This window comes from Muntiacus reevesi, chromosome 2 (assembly GCF_963930625.1).
Source record: "Muntiacus reevesi chromosome 2, mMunRee1.1, whole genome shotgun sequence".
NCBI classification, from domain to species: domain Eukaryota; kingdom Metazoa; phylum Chordata; class Mammalia; order Artiodactyla; family Cervidae; genus Muntiacus; species Muntiacus reevesi.
Genome location: NC_089250.1, coordinates 84,429,934 through 84,448,169, shown reverse-complemented (window position 1 = coordinate 84,448,169; position 18,236 = coordinate 84,429,934). Strand labels below are relative to the sequence as shown.

At 44.9% G+C, this 18,236-nt stretch overlaps 1 protein-coding gene across 1 annotated transcript in view; it reads left to right on the top strand.

Annotated features, from left to right (window-relative positions):
- Positions 1-877: 877 nt before the first annotated feature.
- The window catches only part of RYR2 (ryanodine receptor 2), an 813,831-nt gene continuing 796,472 nt past the window's right edge, over positions 878-18,236 (top strand). Inside the window, exon 1 of the mRNA XM_065922240.1 lies at positions 878-1,212. Coding sequence (XP_065778312.1) covers positions 1,165-1,212 — 48 coding nt within the window. The 5' untranslated portion in view covers positions 878-1,164. The remainder of the gene's footprint in view (positions 1,213-18,236) is intronic.

Sequence of the window (18,236 nt, the reverse complement as noted above, 5' to 3'; positions counted from 1 at the left end):
ATGGCAATTTGGTGGCTAATTGCATGGAGGATTGCGGGAACTACATATTGATACTTGTGGTGAAATGCTCGACTTTCTTTAGAAGTAAATGGCCGTATAGTGAGGACAGAGAGTACCATAGTCCGAATTTAGACGGCCTCAATGATTCATACTGATATCTCATAGCTTATCGCAATTCATAGTTAAGCACTTCTAATAGAGTATAAACCCCGGTCTGTTTATACTCCAGTGTTGGGCTTCACCATGTATTTGTTGAAGGAATTTGTTACAGTTCTATGTACCATGCATTTTGTGAAGGAATTTGTTACAGTTCTATGTACCATGCATTTTGTGTGTCTGATCTGTGAGAAGCATGGTGCACCGACATTAGATACTAAAGAATTCTCAGGATGATCGGGTAATAGAGGTAATCTAAGTTTAAAATCACCTTTACTTGGAGGTGATCCACTCCGGGCATCCGGGTGAAAGATGATTCTTGCCTGAGATCTGAAGTGCCGCGGAAAGTACTGTGGGAGCCCCTTCCGCTCCCACAGGAGAAGGAATCGTGAGCGCAGGTTTAAGGTCAGAAGCCGCAGGTGCAAGAGCCCAGGGAAACCGAAGGGCGCAGGTGGAAGGTTGCGCGCTCATCGGGTGCGCTCCGAATCCGATACCCGGAGCGGCCAGTAAGCGGCGCTGGGTCTCGGATTTGGTGGCCCCGAGGAGCGGGCTGCGGATTACCTGCAGCAGAGGGGAGCCGGCGAGCTCCTCCCCGCCCGTCCGCCCCCACTCCCCGCCCCCACCGCGGCACTCACCCGGGCTCCGCCGGCTCAGCGCACTCGCTCGGAGGAGCCGGGGCCGAGCAGTCCGCCTGCGGCAGGCGGGGCGCGCGAAGCCAGCGCGGCGGGGCTGCGGGGCCGCTTGCCCGCGTCCTCCCGGCCGGGTCGCCCTCCTCCCGCACAGTGCGGCGCAGGGAGGCTCCCGCCTCCGCCGCCCCCGCCCGCCGGCCTCCTCCTCCGCTCTGCAGGCGGGGACCGCCTGGCGCTCGGCACCCAGCAGCCTCAGACCCCTCCCGCCCCCGGCTCCCGGCAGCAGGAACAGCAGCAGCAGGAGACAGAGCGAGGGGCCGCCAGCGACGCCGGGCTCCGCTGGGTTCGGGAGCCGGCCCCTGCAAGAAGGAGCAGAGCCATGGCCGATGGGGGCGAGGGCGAGGATGAGATCCAGTTCCTGCGAACTGTAAGCGCCGCGCGTCTCGGGTTGCCCCGGAGGGGGGGCGGTTAGAGGGAGCCGGGGCATCCACTGGGCGGGTCGGCAGTGGGACGCGCGGGCGGGTAGGGGGCTGCCTCCAGGGATGCGGGAGGAGCCGGGCAACCCCCCGGGGGCGCAGGTGTGCGAGCCGGGGCGAGGGAAGGGAGGGTGCGTGTCTGTGCGCCCGTGTGTAAAGCCCGGAGACCGAGCGTGGCCGGAGCGCGAAGAGCGGCCGGCGGCGCACCGGCTTGGTCCCGGGGCGCCGAGATCGGGAGCCTCGGAGCAGCGGGAATCTGGGGACTCGGGGGCTGCAGATCCGGCCAGACCGGTCGGCGAGATTGGGAGCTTCGGGGCAGCCGGGGGCACAGACCGTACAGAGTGGCCGGTGGGGAGCGGGGACCGGCGGGGACGCGGTTGTTGCCCGGAATTCCGCCGCGGCGCGGTTTCTCGGCTTTCGGGTTAGACCCGCGCGCAGTCACTCAACCCCGGGATTCGCCTAGTTGGCGTGGCTGGGGTCGGGGAAGCGGGTGCAGGGTGTGCCCCGAGACTGCCCGCAAGTCGAGGTGCTGCGCAGGGGAGGGAGACATCGAGGTGCCTGGGTTCGGGCCGTTGGTGGTGCTGAGACTGCTCGCACAACGTGCAAGGGATGGGAAGTGAGTGTCTGTGCACGCGCACGCGGGGGCGGCGGGGGACCTCGTGAACGCGTCGTTCTCTAAATGTTGGCTTAGTGAACGCTGAGTGCAGCAAAGTGTGTGTGTGTGTGTGTGTGTTCGCGTGTGTGTAAGGGCAGGGAGGCTACCCGGAATTTCCACGCTGAGCGGCAGCAGCGAAAGCTTGGCTTCACACTAATACAGTTTTTTTCTCCTAAGTACCCCTTGGCAGGGCTCTTTCCTGTCGCTGATTTGTTCGAACGCTGCAGATACTTCCTTGGCTGAGGCTTTGCTCCCCTCGAAGCTGGGACTGGAGAGCCCCTTGGCAAAAGAAAATGTCGTAACTTCTGGTTAAGACTCGCCGGGGTAGCGTTTGCAGCATCCTTTCGGTCTTTCCTTTCCCTGCACTTGCCTCCTCCTCTCCGAAGGATATTCCCTTCCAGGATTCCCTCCACTTCCCATCCCCCTGCCAAAGACTGCAGCTTCTCCAGTCTCTTCTTTCCCCAACAGTAAAAAAGCTGTCGCTGCCCACTTCCAATTACCCCCACAGTCACAGACAATTAGAGCGAGACTTAGGTTTTGAAACATTAAACAGATAGCAACTTTTAGGTGCGAAAAGAGCCTAGATGATGTATTTGGGTCCTGAACGAGTGAAAACAGTACATTTGTTCAAGAGCTTTCTAAGTGGCCTGTTTTTCTATTTAGCTCTTCTTTTTTTTGGCACTCATTTTTGCTTGGGGGTAGGGGCTTTAGAAAGAATAAAATCCAGAGTACACATCAGATTGGCCAGTGATTTGATCTAATAGCTGCGAGTCATGCACCATTACATATGCTGTTGGTGGTACTACTGCTCCACCACCCAGCCCTAAAGAACCAGTTCAGGAAACCCTTGCTCATCAGGAGTATTTTAAGCCTACTAGTAAGACAGTTTACTTTTATTTATTTATTTATTTATTTATTTTAGTGGAAAACTATCTGTATGGTTTTCTAATAACTAATAAAAAACCACGTGAAAAGCTGTTTCTCAATACTGTGAAAGCTTTTGTTTGGGTGGGTAAAATATTTAGTTGCTGTGTAATCTCTAAATTCAATTTTTTTCCATACTCCATAGGGTTAAAATTAGCTAGAAAATTTTGGAAGGCTCTGTGCACTCAAGGGCTTCCTGCAGGCTTAAATGTTAAGCCGAGCTCATGGAGGTGGTGTTATCAGAATACTTAATGGGGACCGAGGTAATGTGCTTGCTGATGGGCTTCAGTACATATAAAGTAATGTTAAGTCTGTGCCCCTGGACAGCTGCCTGTCAGCCCCAGCGACACCTTTGATAAGTGGGTCCTGGGTAGAGATCTGGCAGTCCTAGGCTGGGATTTTTCTTTTAATAAAACATCCGTAGGCTGTTGTGCTGATGATAAATGACCTTGAAGGAGGTAGCTTGGTGGAGCAGGGGAATTTTTTTGGTGTGGCATGAACATCTAAAAGGAAAAACATGCCTTTCCCCCTAAATTTTAGTTTTAATACAGAAACTCTCAAACCTTTATCACTGCTCTGTCTGCCCTTGCTCCTTTCTATTTTATTCTCTTAACCTGAAAATGTTGTTGGTTCAGAAATGTTAATGGAATTAGGAATGGAGAGAATGTAGTTCTTACATTTTTTTGGGGGGGGGGCATTTTTTTCTTTGTTTTTTTGGTAGCCCAGGGAGTATTAACAACCTACACATCTACATAAAATGGTTACAGATTATGGATAACTGTCCTGTTTAAAAAAAAACAAAGTTGAACTGTTAGTCGTTAAAAGGCCATAATGGTGAATTTGACCAGACATATTGTATATTCTGAGTAGAGCACCTTAAATATTTTTTGGGGTTTTTATTCAAGCACAGCAGTGCTTTGTTGAATCTTTGGCATCTTTGTGTCCACAGAAAGCTTTTCTTCTTCCTTCTTCTTGCAGAGGTTTATGATCACTGTCAAGGAAGCAAAAGTGAAGTCTTAAATGGATTCCATTCCTGAGTTATGTCTGCTGCTGTTAATTAATGAGTTGATCAATCAGTTAATTAATTCTTCACTTGTAAAGGGGAGTTTTGTCACTGTTTAGCCCTGTTAGTCTCTCTCCTAGCTCTTTTCCATTATGCAGTTGTGAGTTTGCTAATATTCCTTTTAAACGCTTACACAGATGAAAGATCATCCATTCAGTGGTTTTCCCACCAGCTAGAAGCAAGCCTACTCTGATGTGTTTATCTGTGAGAGAAATTAAGAATATATACATGTAAATGCTTAACGTGCTGGGACACTTAGAAGAATCCTATCATGAAATATACCTTTAGCCCATGATGGATTTTATTCACTATCATTTCCACACACAACCATGATTTGGGACGTGTTTATTTTATTTTAAAAATGTCCTTAGCTTACCAGGATAGTGATGATGGAATCCCTTAACTGTAAGCAAACCATGATGTAAAACACCGGAGTTGATTTTTCCCAAGTACTTTGCTTTTCTTTCATTTTGTGTAAGCACAGAGGAGTTCCTCTGGGGGTGTGCTGTGTTTTGTAGTTTTGCATTTATGCAAAGGTTGGGACTTCAGACTTAATCCTGTCTGCAGAAGTTCTTCCAATAGGAATGTGTCTTCCTTTGCAGAATGAGATATTTCACCATAGATTTCTTCTCAATGCTTCCACATCTGGCTTGCTGTTGATAGGAAGCATCTCAGAAAGAATTCAGCAATTAATGGTGAAAGAAAGTGAAAGTCGCTCAGTCATGTCCATGGAATTCTCCAGGCTGCAATACTGGAGTGGGTAGACTTTCCCTTCTCCAGGGGATCTTCCCAACCCAGGGATCAAACCCAGATCTCCCGCATTGCAGGCGGATTCTTTACAGCTGAGCCACAAGAGTGATTATAACGTGTAAATGCCAGTGCACAACACAGGGAAATAGATCAGACTGGAATGTGTAGCCCCAGTTTGTAGAGGTCCAGGGAGGCTAATTGTACAAAGTCAGCTGCTCAGCGGTGCGGAAGCAAGACTAAAACTCAGATCTTAGGTGGATGTCTTTTCCAGGAGAGAAAGCCTTCTTTATCAGCTGCTGAAGCCTGTTTTTGGTTTACAGCAAATAGGAGACATAGTCAGTTTTCTCAGCTATGGGAATGTCACAGAGTACAAACAAGATTCTGGGTGAGCAGTTTTTGCTCCCCTGATAATGAAAGCATGAGGAGCTATCGGTTGATATGCACTGTGGTATTTTTTTTTTTCCCCAAGTAACTGTTGGAAAACTGACCCAGGCTTATTTTTGTCACTTATTTTTCTTAATCTAGAAATTGGTGTGTGCACATTGGCAGAAGGGCAGGATCTGAAACACTTAGGGCACTAATTTACTTGACATTCCATCTTGTTTGTCCTTTGGCTTTAGATAAGTGTTTTTATCAAGGCTGAATTGCCAGAGAAAGGATTACAACTTCTGGGTGACTGTGGTTCTGTAAATAACCCTTGGGGAAGAGGGAGTGATGACAAGGCACACATCTGTCTCCTGAAACTCTGACATTATGGAAATTTTGTTAATTTAAAAAAAACATTTGTTGATCACCTTCTTTATGCATGGCATGATGCTAGGTGTTAAGCATTCAACATAAGGAAAACAAGTGGTCTGCAATTACACTTGCAAAGCAAAGATTTAGAGGTTGGCATGGAACAATTAGATGGAAAAAGCACATGTAGAAACACTGAGATACTTGGGTAGGAAGAAATCGTTGGAAAACATTACCTTGTCTTCCCTTGTGTCTCCTTCCCCTGTCATTTTGCAGATAAAGAAAAGCTCAGAGAGGTGAAATGGTTTGGCCCAGCATCACTCTCCAGATTAGGGACTGTCTTTGGTTCAGTCCCCTATAATAGAATACCATGGCCTGGGTGGTTTAAACAACAAACATTTATTTCTTATGGTTCTGGAGTTTGTTGGAGCCAAGATCAAGGTGCCAGTAGATCTAGCATGTGATGAGGACTCTCTTCCTGGTTTGAGATGTCTGTCTTCTTGTTGTAGTCTTATATAGCTGAGAGAAAAATCATTTCTCCTATGTTTCTTCCATTTATTTATTTTAAAACACTTTATGTTAGAGTTTAGCGGATTCACAATGTTGTGATGGTTTCAGGTGCACACCAAAGTGACTCAGCCACACATATACATGTGTCCATTCTCTCCCAAACGCCTCTCACATCCAGGCTGCCGTGTAACATTGAGCAGAGTTTCCCAGTGCTATACTTGTTGATTATCCATTTAAAATACAGCAGTGTGTACATGTTGCTCCCCAACTCCCTAACTATCCTTTCCCCTCATCCTTTCCCTCCTCATACCCATAAATTCATTCTCTAAGTCTCTGAGTCTGTTTTTTCTTAAAAGGGCACTAATCCCATTCACAAGGGTCCCACCCTCATGATCTAATTACCTCTCCTACTTCCTGACACTGTCCCCTTGGGAGTTAGGATTTCAACACAGGAGATTTGGGGGGATGCAAACATTCAGCCCATACTAGCAGCATTAGAGTAATGCAAAGTGTGTGAAAATCTCTGAAGAATTGCCCATATTTCTAGTTTATTAGCACAGCGTTCTTTGTGTAGTAGATCTAAATCCACCTGTTCAGTTTTATACTTACCGTCACCTTCACAGGGTTCATTGTCTAAATCTACTCTCTTGTCCTAGCTGTTGACAAGGACGTTTCTTTCTTCCTTTCGGAAGTTGCAATCCCTCTTGTGTCCCAGATCGCAGATCTCAGATGCTCGCTGGTCCACGATGGGAATCTTGCATGCATTCCATCCTTTCTCTGCCTCCCTCTCCACTTGTTCCCTCTGGTCAATCTTGAATCATGCTAAATTCTCCTTTGTTTGTTTGTTTGACTTTCTTTGTTTGACTCTAGCCTTCTTTCTCCACCCAACTCCTCAAGATGTGGTCTCCACCACTCCAGGTAATTCTCACTTCTGTGAGAATCACTTCTGTTGAAATCACTTGAGTAGATGATATGATGGTAACCTCCTCTATGCCAAATCTAAATGTTTCCCCCACCCCTGTTCCTTGAGACCTCACAAACTCTACCAACCTGGCTCCACTTTTGGAAGCTCCTTTGTCTGCCTCTGGAGCTAGGATACATTTTAAGTTATTTTTGTACATTTCTGGGCACACTTTTTTGGGGTTCTTTTCACTTTATCGACTCCAGGTCTTCAGTTGTCCTCAAAGATGCTGTCCTATGTCTGGTTCTCACTATTCTGCCTTCGTGAGCTTATCTGTGCCTCACAGTCTGGGATCCTTGGACTAATAGAGTTTGAAAAGTGTAACAGTGGCTTCATCCAGCTCTGGGAGCCAGAGGACTGACTTGAGCTTTCCCAATGCTGTTTGTTTGCGTAGCGGAAACCCTCCCAGATCTGCTGGCCTTTGGGCTCTCATTTCCAGCTGCCTGCGGCCTGTTTTAACTCCCCTCCCACTCTGTACATGCCATCCTGAGTACACGTGCATTCTGTCCCCCGGGGGCTCTTCCTCCCAGTGGAGTGCATTGGCCAGTGGCTCTGGCCTAAACATACCAGTGTGATCCTAATCTCCAGAAAAGCACCTGAATCCACCAGGACCTAGCTTAGGGACTCAGGAAAGTTTTAAAAATATTTTCCTTAAACCCTAAAGACTCTAAGTGATATAGTTCAGTTCTTTTTGTTCCTCTCGTTCTTTTATTTGTCGTCGTCTCCTGCCACTGCTGACCTGGCCGCCTAGCTCAGGTTTGGATTTCTCTCTCACCCCAGCACTGTGCTCGCCCTCGATTCCCCCTCTCCAGCCACTGCACTCACCGTGAACCCTCCTGCCTTTGCAGCCCCTTAAACACCCTCGTGTTCCTGCCACCACTCCTTGGCTCTGGATTCCTGGCACACACAGTCTGACTTCTCTCCTTGGATCAGAATAATCTGATTCTTGACACCCTACTTGGGTTCCCTATCATGCAACGTCTCACCCTTGTGAGGAAATAATGAGAGGAAAGTGACTGAGACAGGTGAACGAAGGCCAGAAAGGGAACAAAGGAGGGGCTGAGTGAGTCTGAGTGACAGGGGCTGCCAGGAGGGACCCTGGGTTCACTCCACAATCTGTCCTTCAAGTGAGAAGCTTCTAGATGGTGAGGAGACTTCCTGGGCATCACAGGGGCATCCAGCGGAGAGATTTTGTCGGCTTACTTTCGTCTTTATTAATCATGGGAGAATGCTGGGATGGGAACTTGGCTAGTAAGTGTAACCTTGGGATTGGTGAGAGTCCCATAAAAATTCTTTCGGGAACTGAAAAATGGGGAATTGTTTACCTCTGAGCGGCTCATTGCCTTGTTAAGAGTCCTGGGGTCAGCCAGACTCAAACCATTTAGAAGAATGAGTGTAATAAAACCTTGCCCTGGGACTGGACATCTCATTTTTTTTCACAATATCATCCATTGTCATTTATTTGTAGTAAGCAATCAAACAAATGCATTAGATTTGGTATCTAGAAGCTGGAGGTCAGTTTCTTCTATATGTTATCTTTTTTCCCTTATGCTTTCAACAAATATATATTTTGTACCTATGATGCGCTATGTATAACAAGCGCATCAGCTATTATTGTGGATTAAAAAAAAATTTCATATAAGCCTTGGCTGCTTAGAAGTTCACAGACAAATAAAGGGCCCTTTAGCACAAGCATAGAACATCATATGTTAATAATACATTCTGAGAACAAATATTGGACATGTGTACTTTGGGTGATGCTGGGGATCCCTGGGTATTTTCATCTTTGTGGATCACAGCATCAGCAACTAAACTCATAGTGATGTCTGGTTCTCCACCATCTCAGCTTTGAAGCACTTCTTTTTCTACTTGGGTTGGTCAAGAATTGACCCATATTTCTGGGGTTTCCTAAACATTATAGATAGTTGGCCTCAAAGCCCAGATGAAAAGCTGCTTTTCCTGCTTCCAGTGGCCCAGTAAGAATCCTGCAGTGCTGTTTCTTCTGGAAATTGAAACTTGAAGTTTTCCATGTTACTGACTTGGGGTGTTCAGAGGACTGGCGCAGAGTTGCCTCCATGCCCGTTATCCAGGCAGAGTCCACAGAGCAAGAACCACTGACACGTGTGCCAGATGAGACCTCCCCTAGGTGACTGCCGGGCAGCTCCTGTCACCAGGCACTCATCCGTATTTGCCGGTTTCCTGACAAAGACCTTAGCTCTCACTGGGGAGCTGAGGCAGATGCAGGGCTCAGTGAGTGGAACAGTAGAAAGTACTGTGGGAGCTCAGAGAGTGACGGGCCTTGCTGGGTCTGGAGGGGGTTGAGGCAGGACTTACCTCCTGGGTGCTGGGAGCACTCCTTGCCCACAGGGATGAACACTTCCTAGTGTGATTGGAGAGCAGGGGTTCAGAATCTGCATCAGCCTGGGAGGAAGAACAAATCTGTGGGGTCCATTTATTGATATTTGTTCTCCTATGCAGGCACTTTTATTTTTCCCCTTAAAGGAGTTTGTGATCTTAAAAACTTTGTTTTTGCACATTGGTTCCACTTCTAATGCAATTGCAATAGTTTTTTTTTTTTTTAAGGTTGTTTTTCTGAACTTTATTATTTTTTAAAACTACTTTTTATTGAAATACAGTTGCTTTACAGTGCTGTGTTAGTTCTACTGTACAGCAAAGTGAATTAGCTATACATACACATATGTCCCTTCTCTTCTGGATTTCTTGCCCATTTCGGTCACTGTGGAGCGCTGAGTAGAGCTCCCTGAGCTGCATAGTAGGTTCTCAGAAGGTGTCTTTTGTGTGGTAGTGGTGGTTTGCGCGCCAAGTTATGTCTGAATGTTTGCAACCCCATTGTAGCCAGCCAGGCTCCTCTGTTCATGGGATTTCCCAGACTAGAATACTGGAGTGGGTTGCCATTTCCTTCTTCAGGGGATCTTCCTGACCCAGGGGTTGATCCCAAGTCTCCTGCTTGGCGGGTGGGTTCTTTACCACAGAGCCCCCTGGGAAGCCCAAAAGCCCAATAGAATCTCTGATTCTATACATAGTATCAGAGTATATATATATCTCAACCCTAATATATGTGTATATATATATATATACACACACACACATCAATATGAATTGATATATATATATCAATCCTAATATATACATATATCCTAGTGTGTGTGTATATATATATATATATAAAATACATATGTCAACCCTAATCTCCCAGTTTATTTCCCTCTGAATTTAGAATCAGACTCATATAGTTCACATGAACTCATGAGTTTCACTGATTTTTAATGCACAACCAAAGCCACAAAGTAAAAGAGTTTTTTGAGAGCACGAAGAAAAAGAGATAAGAAAAAAGAAAAATTCCAGGAACAAAAAAATCAAATCCTTAATGTTGAGTAAATTGGGGCATTGTTAACATAGGTACTGAATGTCACGCTGAGCTTCTAGTCATTAAGAGTTGTGCTCACTCGTTTTCCACAGTGGGTTTATGGTGATCAAAATATGACCTGTCTTAAATTTTACTAAAGTCTGTGTTTATCTTACACACCCAAAGACATTTTCCTGAAGAAATTTTGGTCACACACACGAAAGAAAGATAGTGCTCCATATTTCTTTTTACCAAATTTTGATCATAAAGTACTTCAGGGACATGTACAATTACGATCCCATTGGGTAGAGCACAGTAGTTTTAGAGAACAACAGCATGTTAAAGGATGATTAGGGCACCTGAAAACGTCAGCAGGGACACATACTCGCCCACCTCACTGAATTGAATCCTCGGCGCTCTCTTATCACTCTCCTTGTTATCATATAGGATATTCCCTCCATCCCCTTTGGTCCTGGACACATCTGACATGATGTGTCTTTTAAGACCGTGCCCACTGTTGGGAGTTGTGATCAGCTTACAAATTCTGTCTTGTTGGTTCACTGACATGTCAGGAGAACATTTCCTCTTGAGTCACAGACAAATGAAAAGCTGGAATGAACTGTTTCTGACTGATGGCTGTCAAAGGAGCTTAAAGCCTCCAGTTCTGCTTCTGTCCTCTTTGTGACAGTAAAGGGGACCATCATCTGCTGAAGACGGAGTCTTGTTACTGAGTTTAAAAGTCTTGCTGCTGCAACAGAGAAGGGCATCGCTCAGGAAAGCCTACAAAAATCAGCCCAGCTTCTGTCCTACTCATGCAAAAGCAGATGAATGAACTGGGAAAGGAGAAGCAGTGATTGTGGTCACATCCCTTTCTGCTCCAGGGCCCTGTCTATTCTTTATTTTTTTTTCCTGTGAGACTGCTTTAGTATCCATCCATCTATCTGTCTGTCTGTCTGTTTGAGGTACAGTTCACAAATACCATTTTATTAGTTTCAGATGTGCAACATAATGATAGTGATATTTGTATATATTGCAAAATGATCAGCATGTTTGGTTGAACATCCATCACCACATGTAAAAATTTTATATTTTTTTCTGTGATAGGATCTTTCCTGTGATAGAACTTCTTTGCACTCATTTCACATGGTAGCAGGGTAGTCCTCAAAATCCTTCGAGCTAGGCTTCAATAGTATGTGAACCGAGAATTTCCAGATATACAAGCTGGATTTAGAAAAGGCAGAGAAATCAGAGATCAAATTGCCAACATCCTTTGGATCATAGAAAAGGCAAGGGAATTCCAGAAAAACATCTATTTCTGCTTCATTGACTACGCTAAATCCTTTGACTGTGTGGATTACAACAAACTGTGGAAAATTCTTAAAGAGATGGGAATGCCCGATCACTTTACCTGCCTCCTGAGATACCTGTGTGCAGGTCAAGAAGCAATAGTTAGAACTGGACATGGAACAAAAGACTAGTTCAGAATTTGGAAAGGAGTATGTAAAGGCTGTGTATCATTACCCTGCTTATTTAACTTACATGCAGAGTACATCATGCAAAATGTCAGGCTGTATGACTCACAAGCTGGAATCAAGATTGCTGGAGAAATATCAACAACCTCAGATATGCAGATGATACCACTCTAATGACAGAAAGTGAAGAGGAACTAAAAAGCCCTTGATGAGGATGAAAGAGAGTGAAAAAGCTGGCTTAAAAGTCAACATTCAAAAAATTAAGATCATGACATCGAGTCGCATCACTTCATGGCAAATAGATAGGGAGAAAGTATAAACAATGACAGATTTTATTTTCTTGGACTCCAAAATCACTATGGACAGTGACTGCGGCCAGGAAATGAAAAGATGCTTGCTCCTGGAAAGAAAAGCTACAACAAACCTAGACAGTGTTTAAAAAGCAAAGATGTCACTTCGCCAACAAAATTCCATTTAGTCAAAGCTGTTGTTTTTCCAGTAGTCATATATGGATGTGAGAGTTGGACCATAAAGAAAGCTGAGTGCTGAAGAATTGATGCTTTTGAACTGTGGTGCTGGAGAAGACTCTTGAGGGTCCCTTGGACTGCAAGGAGATTCAACCAGTCCATCCTAAAAGAAATGAACCCTGAATATTCATTGGAAGGACTGATGCTGAAGCTGAAGCTCCAATACTTTGGCCACCTGATGAAGCTGAAGCTCCAATACTTTGGCCACTGACTCATTGTAAAAGACTGTGGTGCTAGGAAAGATTGAAGGCAGGAGGAGAAGGGGGTGACTGAGGATGAGATGGTTGGTTGGCATCACCAACTCGATGGACATGTTTGAGCAAATTCCAGGAAATAGTGAAGGACAGGGAAGCCTGGTGTGCTGCAGTCCACTGGGGTCGCAAACAGACATGACATAGTGACTGAACACCAACAGGTACTTTTAAGATCTGTCTTAGCAACTTTCACACACACAATACAGTAGTATCATACTGACTGTAATCACCATGCTTTACATTGTATTCCTAGGACTTATCTATTTTATAACTAAACTCAAGGAGGTTTGTACCTTTTGACTTCCTTCACCCATTTTGCCACCCCCCTTCCTCCCTACCAACCACCAGTTTGTTCTCTGTGAGTCTGGTGGTTTTGTTTTTAATTTTAGATTCTCAGTATAAGTGAGATCATACAGTATTGTCTTTGTCTGACTTATTTCACTTAGCTTAATACCCTCATGGCCCACTTGTATTGTTGCACATGGCAAGATTTCATTCTTTTTTATGGCTGAATGATATTTCATTGTGTGTGTATTTGATTCATTCATATAAATTCTCAGAAATGGGATTTTTGGATCATATAGTAGTTCTTTCTATTTTAATTTTTTTTTTAGGATTCTCAGTACTGTTTTCCATAGTGGCTGAACCAGTTTGTATTCCCACCAAGCCATTCTAATGGGGTTATGTGATAGTTCTCTGTGTTTTTTTTTTTTTTTTTTTTTTGCCATTGTACATATCTTCCATTTTTATTTAGCTCATTGTGGTTTTGATTAATTTTTTCTTTGAGTTCAGTTTGAAATATTTGTGGAGTACCTACTGTGTACTAGGGGCCATTCTGTGTGCTAGAACTCCAATATATTTGAGCTTGATCCTGAGTTTCTTTTTGTAAAGTTTATTTTATTAAAGTATAGTTGATTTACAACATTGTGTTAATTTCTGCTGTATAGCAAAGCGACTCAGTTATACATACATGCATTCTTTTTCATATTCTTTTCCATTATGATTTATCACAGGATATTGGATACAGTTCCCCATGCTATACAGTGAGACCTCATTGTTTATCCTTCCTATGTGTTATACTTTGCATCTGCTAATCCCCAACTCCCAATCCATCCCTTCTCTCCCCCTTGGCCTGAGTTTCTAATGTTTGGTGGGTTGGACGGGGAATAAGCAGAGAGCAGATGTTCTACTACAGAGTAGACATGAGACAGAGAACTGGCAGGGGAGGAGATGGGACAGGAAGTAGGGGTCCACGTCTGGTAGTTATGATGGTCTAAGTCTTCATGGAGGAGACAGCATTTACAGTCACACAATTTTCAAATTGAAAAGGAACTTCTGGTCTAACTCCATGATTTGTAGTGATGGAAAATGCAAGGACCTCAGGTATGTTGGCTACCATTTACTTGGCTCAGGATTGCCACCATTCATCTGATTCCTAGAGCAATTCATTTAGTCCATAAAGCGGTTAATTGCTGTTGTACAGATCAGGAAACTGAGCTGTAGGTAGTGAAATTACTTACTGCAGGTCAGTTCATGAGTAAGTGATGCTGGTGGTGAGCCCAAGGTCTTTCTGATGCCAAAACCCTTTTCTTTCCTTTCCTCCTTCCTTCCTCCCTTCCAGTAGTCAGGGAACATTGGGAAAGACCAAATTTGGCCAATAATGGAAAGAATCATGGTTGCCCTGTTGTCCATCAGTCCCTCGTTTGAGTTATCTTTACCTTTCGTTCAGCTTCGAGCTATTTTACAGCTCTTTAAGTTGTAGAAAACTGATGGTGATGGTTCCTGGATCTTGGATTCTTGATCAGAGAAAATGCAGATTGCATCTACTGGCATGCAGGTGTGGGTACTGAGCAGTTTTGCACTCAGCAAGCAGATTCATTTCAGGTTTCCTGATGGATGCGTATATTCATATGTTCTTTGGATTTTCCTTTGAACGTGTGGTAATGTCCACTGGTGCTTCTCTTTAATTATGAATTCGGTAAAATCTTAAACACATGTGCATTTTTGTCTGAGTGCTGCTTTTCCCAGGAAAACATCATCTTTTGTGTCACTCATATACCCTTTAAAGATGGATAGGATTTTGGTGAACTGGTCTGGGGAGGTGGGCAGACCGGATGCCAGGGGAGAAGGGATGTAAGTGGAGGCGGAGGGTTGGTACTCTGTTTGCTCATCCTTGGTACTTTTTTCACTCATGTCTGACCTGCTTTGTGTCCAGGAGACGCTTGTTTCTGCTGGGTGCTGGGGAGCTCTCATCGCTTCTGCTCACTGCTTCAGATGGAGGCCGGGCACCAGCTTCCCGCTGTGCCTGGGCATGGGTGTCTGCCCCTCTCTGCTGGGCTCCAGAGCCCTCCACGCTCACTCCTTGATCTCTTCCTTCACTGCCTTTTAAAGAAGCCCTGTGAGATTGCTGTTTCTTTTCTTGGCAGGATTCTGATGGAAACAGCCGGAAATACATGGGGCCGTGTTTGGGAAAGAGATAATGTGAGCGTGTGGGCTGGGCTAATCCCTGAAGGGTGGGAACTTGAGACCACCAGGGACAGGGATTTATTCTGAACTTACAAGGTAAGAAAGGCTCTTGAAGTTATCATTATTTTTTTTTCTCCTCTCTCGTGAGGGAAATGGGTCAGAGCTGTCTGTTAGGAAGATTAATGTGGCAGCAATTTATAAGATAAATTGGGATACAGCAAGATCAGAGAGAGACCGGAGCTAAGAAGCCTATTAAGGACAGTCACCATGTACTCAGTGCAAGATAATTCAGCCTGAATTTGTGTGGTGGTTGTGGGAATGAAAAAGAGGGGGAAGGCTTAAGAGATGCTGTCCTAGAGGAAGGGTGTACAGGATTGACTGGTAACGGATTCGATGTGAGGAGAAGCAAAAGATAGGGATGAGCCTGGGAAACTCAAACAAACATGGTCCAAGTGAATGTTTTAGGGGAAGCTAGTAGGATTAGTTTGAGACATCCTGATTTTAAGGTATGTTATGGTTAGATTTGCATCCCTCTCCAAATGTTTCCATAGGAGTCTTAAGCCTTAGGACCTCAGAATGTGGTCTTATGTGGAGACAGGATCTTTACAGAGGTAGGGAAGCTAAAATCAGGTCATAAGGGTGGGCTCTGGGGCTTCCCAGGTGGTGCAGTGATGAAGAATCTGCCTCCTAATGCAGGAGACACAGGAGATGTGGGTTCAGTCCTTGTGTCAGGAAGATCCCCTAGAGGAGGAAATGGCAACCTGCTCTAGTATTCCTGCCTGGAGAATCCCATGGACAGAGGAGCATGGTGAGCTACAGTCCATGGGTTTGCGAAGAGTTGGACATGCCTGAGCATGCACAGCTGCAAGGGTAGGCTCTACTCCAGTATGACCTGGTGTCTTTATAAAAAAAGGGGAAATTTGGACTTAGACAGGCAGAGGGAAGCTGATGTGGAGATATATAGGGAGCAGACCACGTGAAGACAGATGCATTGGAGTGATGCCTCTCTGAGCTGGGGGATGCCGAGGGCTGCCAGAAGCCAGGAGAGAGGCCTGGAACAGGTGCTCCCTCACAGACTTGGAAGGACCCAGCCCTGCTGACACCCTGATCTCAGAGTTCTGGCCTCCAGAGCTGGGAGACAGTGCATTTCTGTTAAGCTGTCCATTCGCTGTGCTTTATGACAGCACTCCTAGGAAACAGTCCAGGGGCAAAGCTGGAAATGTGGATTTCGTGTTTGGAAGAGAGGATGGGCCTAGAGAGACCCAAGATTTGGATACCACTGGTATGATAGCAAAGCCATGGAAATGGATGGGTTCTCAGACAAGGAGGGCATCAGAAGCAGAGTTAGATGACACAGGTAGGTGTTACTGATTGATGAGGACGAGGAGGAGAGGTGGTAGCTTGAGGGGGAAGCAAGGTTGACAGAAAACTACTGATTATTCCCCCCACCCCCGCCTTTTTTTTTTTTCGTTAAGGGAGAGCCCATAATCTATTGATGGTATCTGTGCAGCAACTGCCTAGATACGGGTCAGGCTAGAGACTGCTCCACCCTCCACCTGCTGCCATAATTGGGCGCACAAATACATGGACACATCCTCTCTTTTAGCAGAGAATTACTTACTGCTTTGCCTCGTTTGAGAGCACACACTGTCTTCATTTGGTTTTAGGTTAGCTTCGCAAGCTTTCATTTTCTGCTGGGAACCTTGCAGTAAGCAATTAAACTTAGAGCTTCATTGATCCTAAGCTGGGCGTGTTTTGTTTGGATGTTGCATGGTGCTGGTGATTAAATAATCCAGCCTAGCATATCCATTAGGATGAGTGGGAGAAGTTCATCTCGCTCCTGGCTTTATTTATTTTTTTCCATAGCTACTGATTCAAAAAGACTGCAGGGTTTATATACGTATTTACAAATAATTTTCAGCAAATGGACTATGTTAGAACAGTTTTCTGACAGCTCAGATCAGGGGAACATGTCAAAATATCTTAGGAGACAAAATGATTCTTCTGGTAACAACTGCCCTTGGCTCTCCTACTGTGATACATAGTTTAGCTGGCTATGTCAATTTCAGTAATTTTTCAGAGAATTAAGCAATTTACATTTTTCTGAGATATTTTAATTCCCATAAAGCTTACATGTTAGTTTAATTGGCAGCACACCACAGATACAATTTATAGCTTGCAAAGATCTGTTTTGAAAAAAAATTTGAGCAGTAAGTATATATAGCATTTAACTGTGCAAATCCCAGTTGGTTTCATACTTAACATCAGTGATATAAAAGTAAAAGCTTTCAACAGATATCTGCACTTAACAACAAAGAATTGTCTTAATATCTTCAGGGCCTCAATCATTGCTCACAACAAGGCCTGAAAAGAAAACTCCTTTTGAGATGAGGGTTATTATAGGATCTTCTCAACTAGCCAAATTGCATGCTGACCATGTATCAGACACATAATTAAGATAAAAGTACACCACCTCTGCCTCTATCAAGTTAGATCTTACCTTTTCTAGTGGTGGCGCTAGTGGCAAAGAACCCTCCTGCCAATGCAGGAGATGCAAGAGACGTGGGTTCGATTCCTGGGTTAGGGAGATGCCTTGCAGGAGGGCGTGGCAACCCTCTCTAGTATTCTTGCCTGGAAAATACCATGGACGGAGGAGCCTGGTGGGCTGCGACCACAGGATCGCACAGAATTGGACACAACTGAAGCAGCTTAGCACACTGCAGCACATATAGGTATGTAATGTATCTGTGTAAGCCAAATGTTAGTTGAATTTATATAGTCTGTACTTTTTTAAAGAACTTTCTGCAACCAGTAATGCACTAGGTGAAGTGTTCGGTCATGTTATCTGTTTCTTGGTCTTGCCCAGCTATGCCCAGGACTGCCAGGATTTGCTGGGCGTGGGAGATCCTCATAGTTTAAAGGTCAAGGACTCTACCTTTCACTCTTCTAGGTGCCAAAATTAAACCTTAGGATGGGCTCTCACTCAGACTTACCCAATCACACCTATCCAGTTCTGCCTCCTTTCTTAGAGAATGAAATTACTCTTGTGCAAATGTAAAAGAGGATTTTGGAGATTAATGGAAGGAAAAGAGACGTTGGGCCATATAATCTCAAGACTTCTTCCTCTCTACCGCTGGGACTCTACCATCTTTTTGCCTGGTCATACTGCTTATGGATACTGGTCGAAAGAAGGGGAGATGAGGGTGGTAACACTCAAGCACAAATTAGAAGACGGTGAGACAGCTTCCCAACATTTTCATTGTAGAATGATAACAGTACTGTGTCTACTGT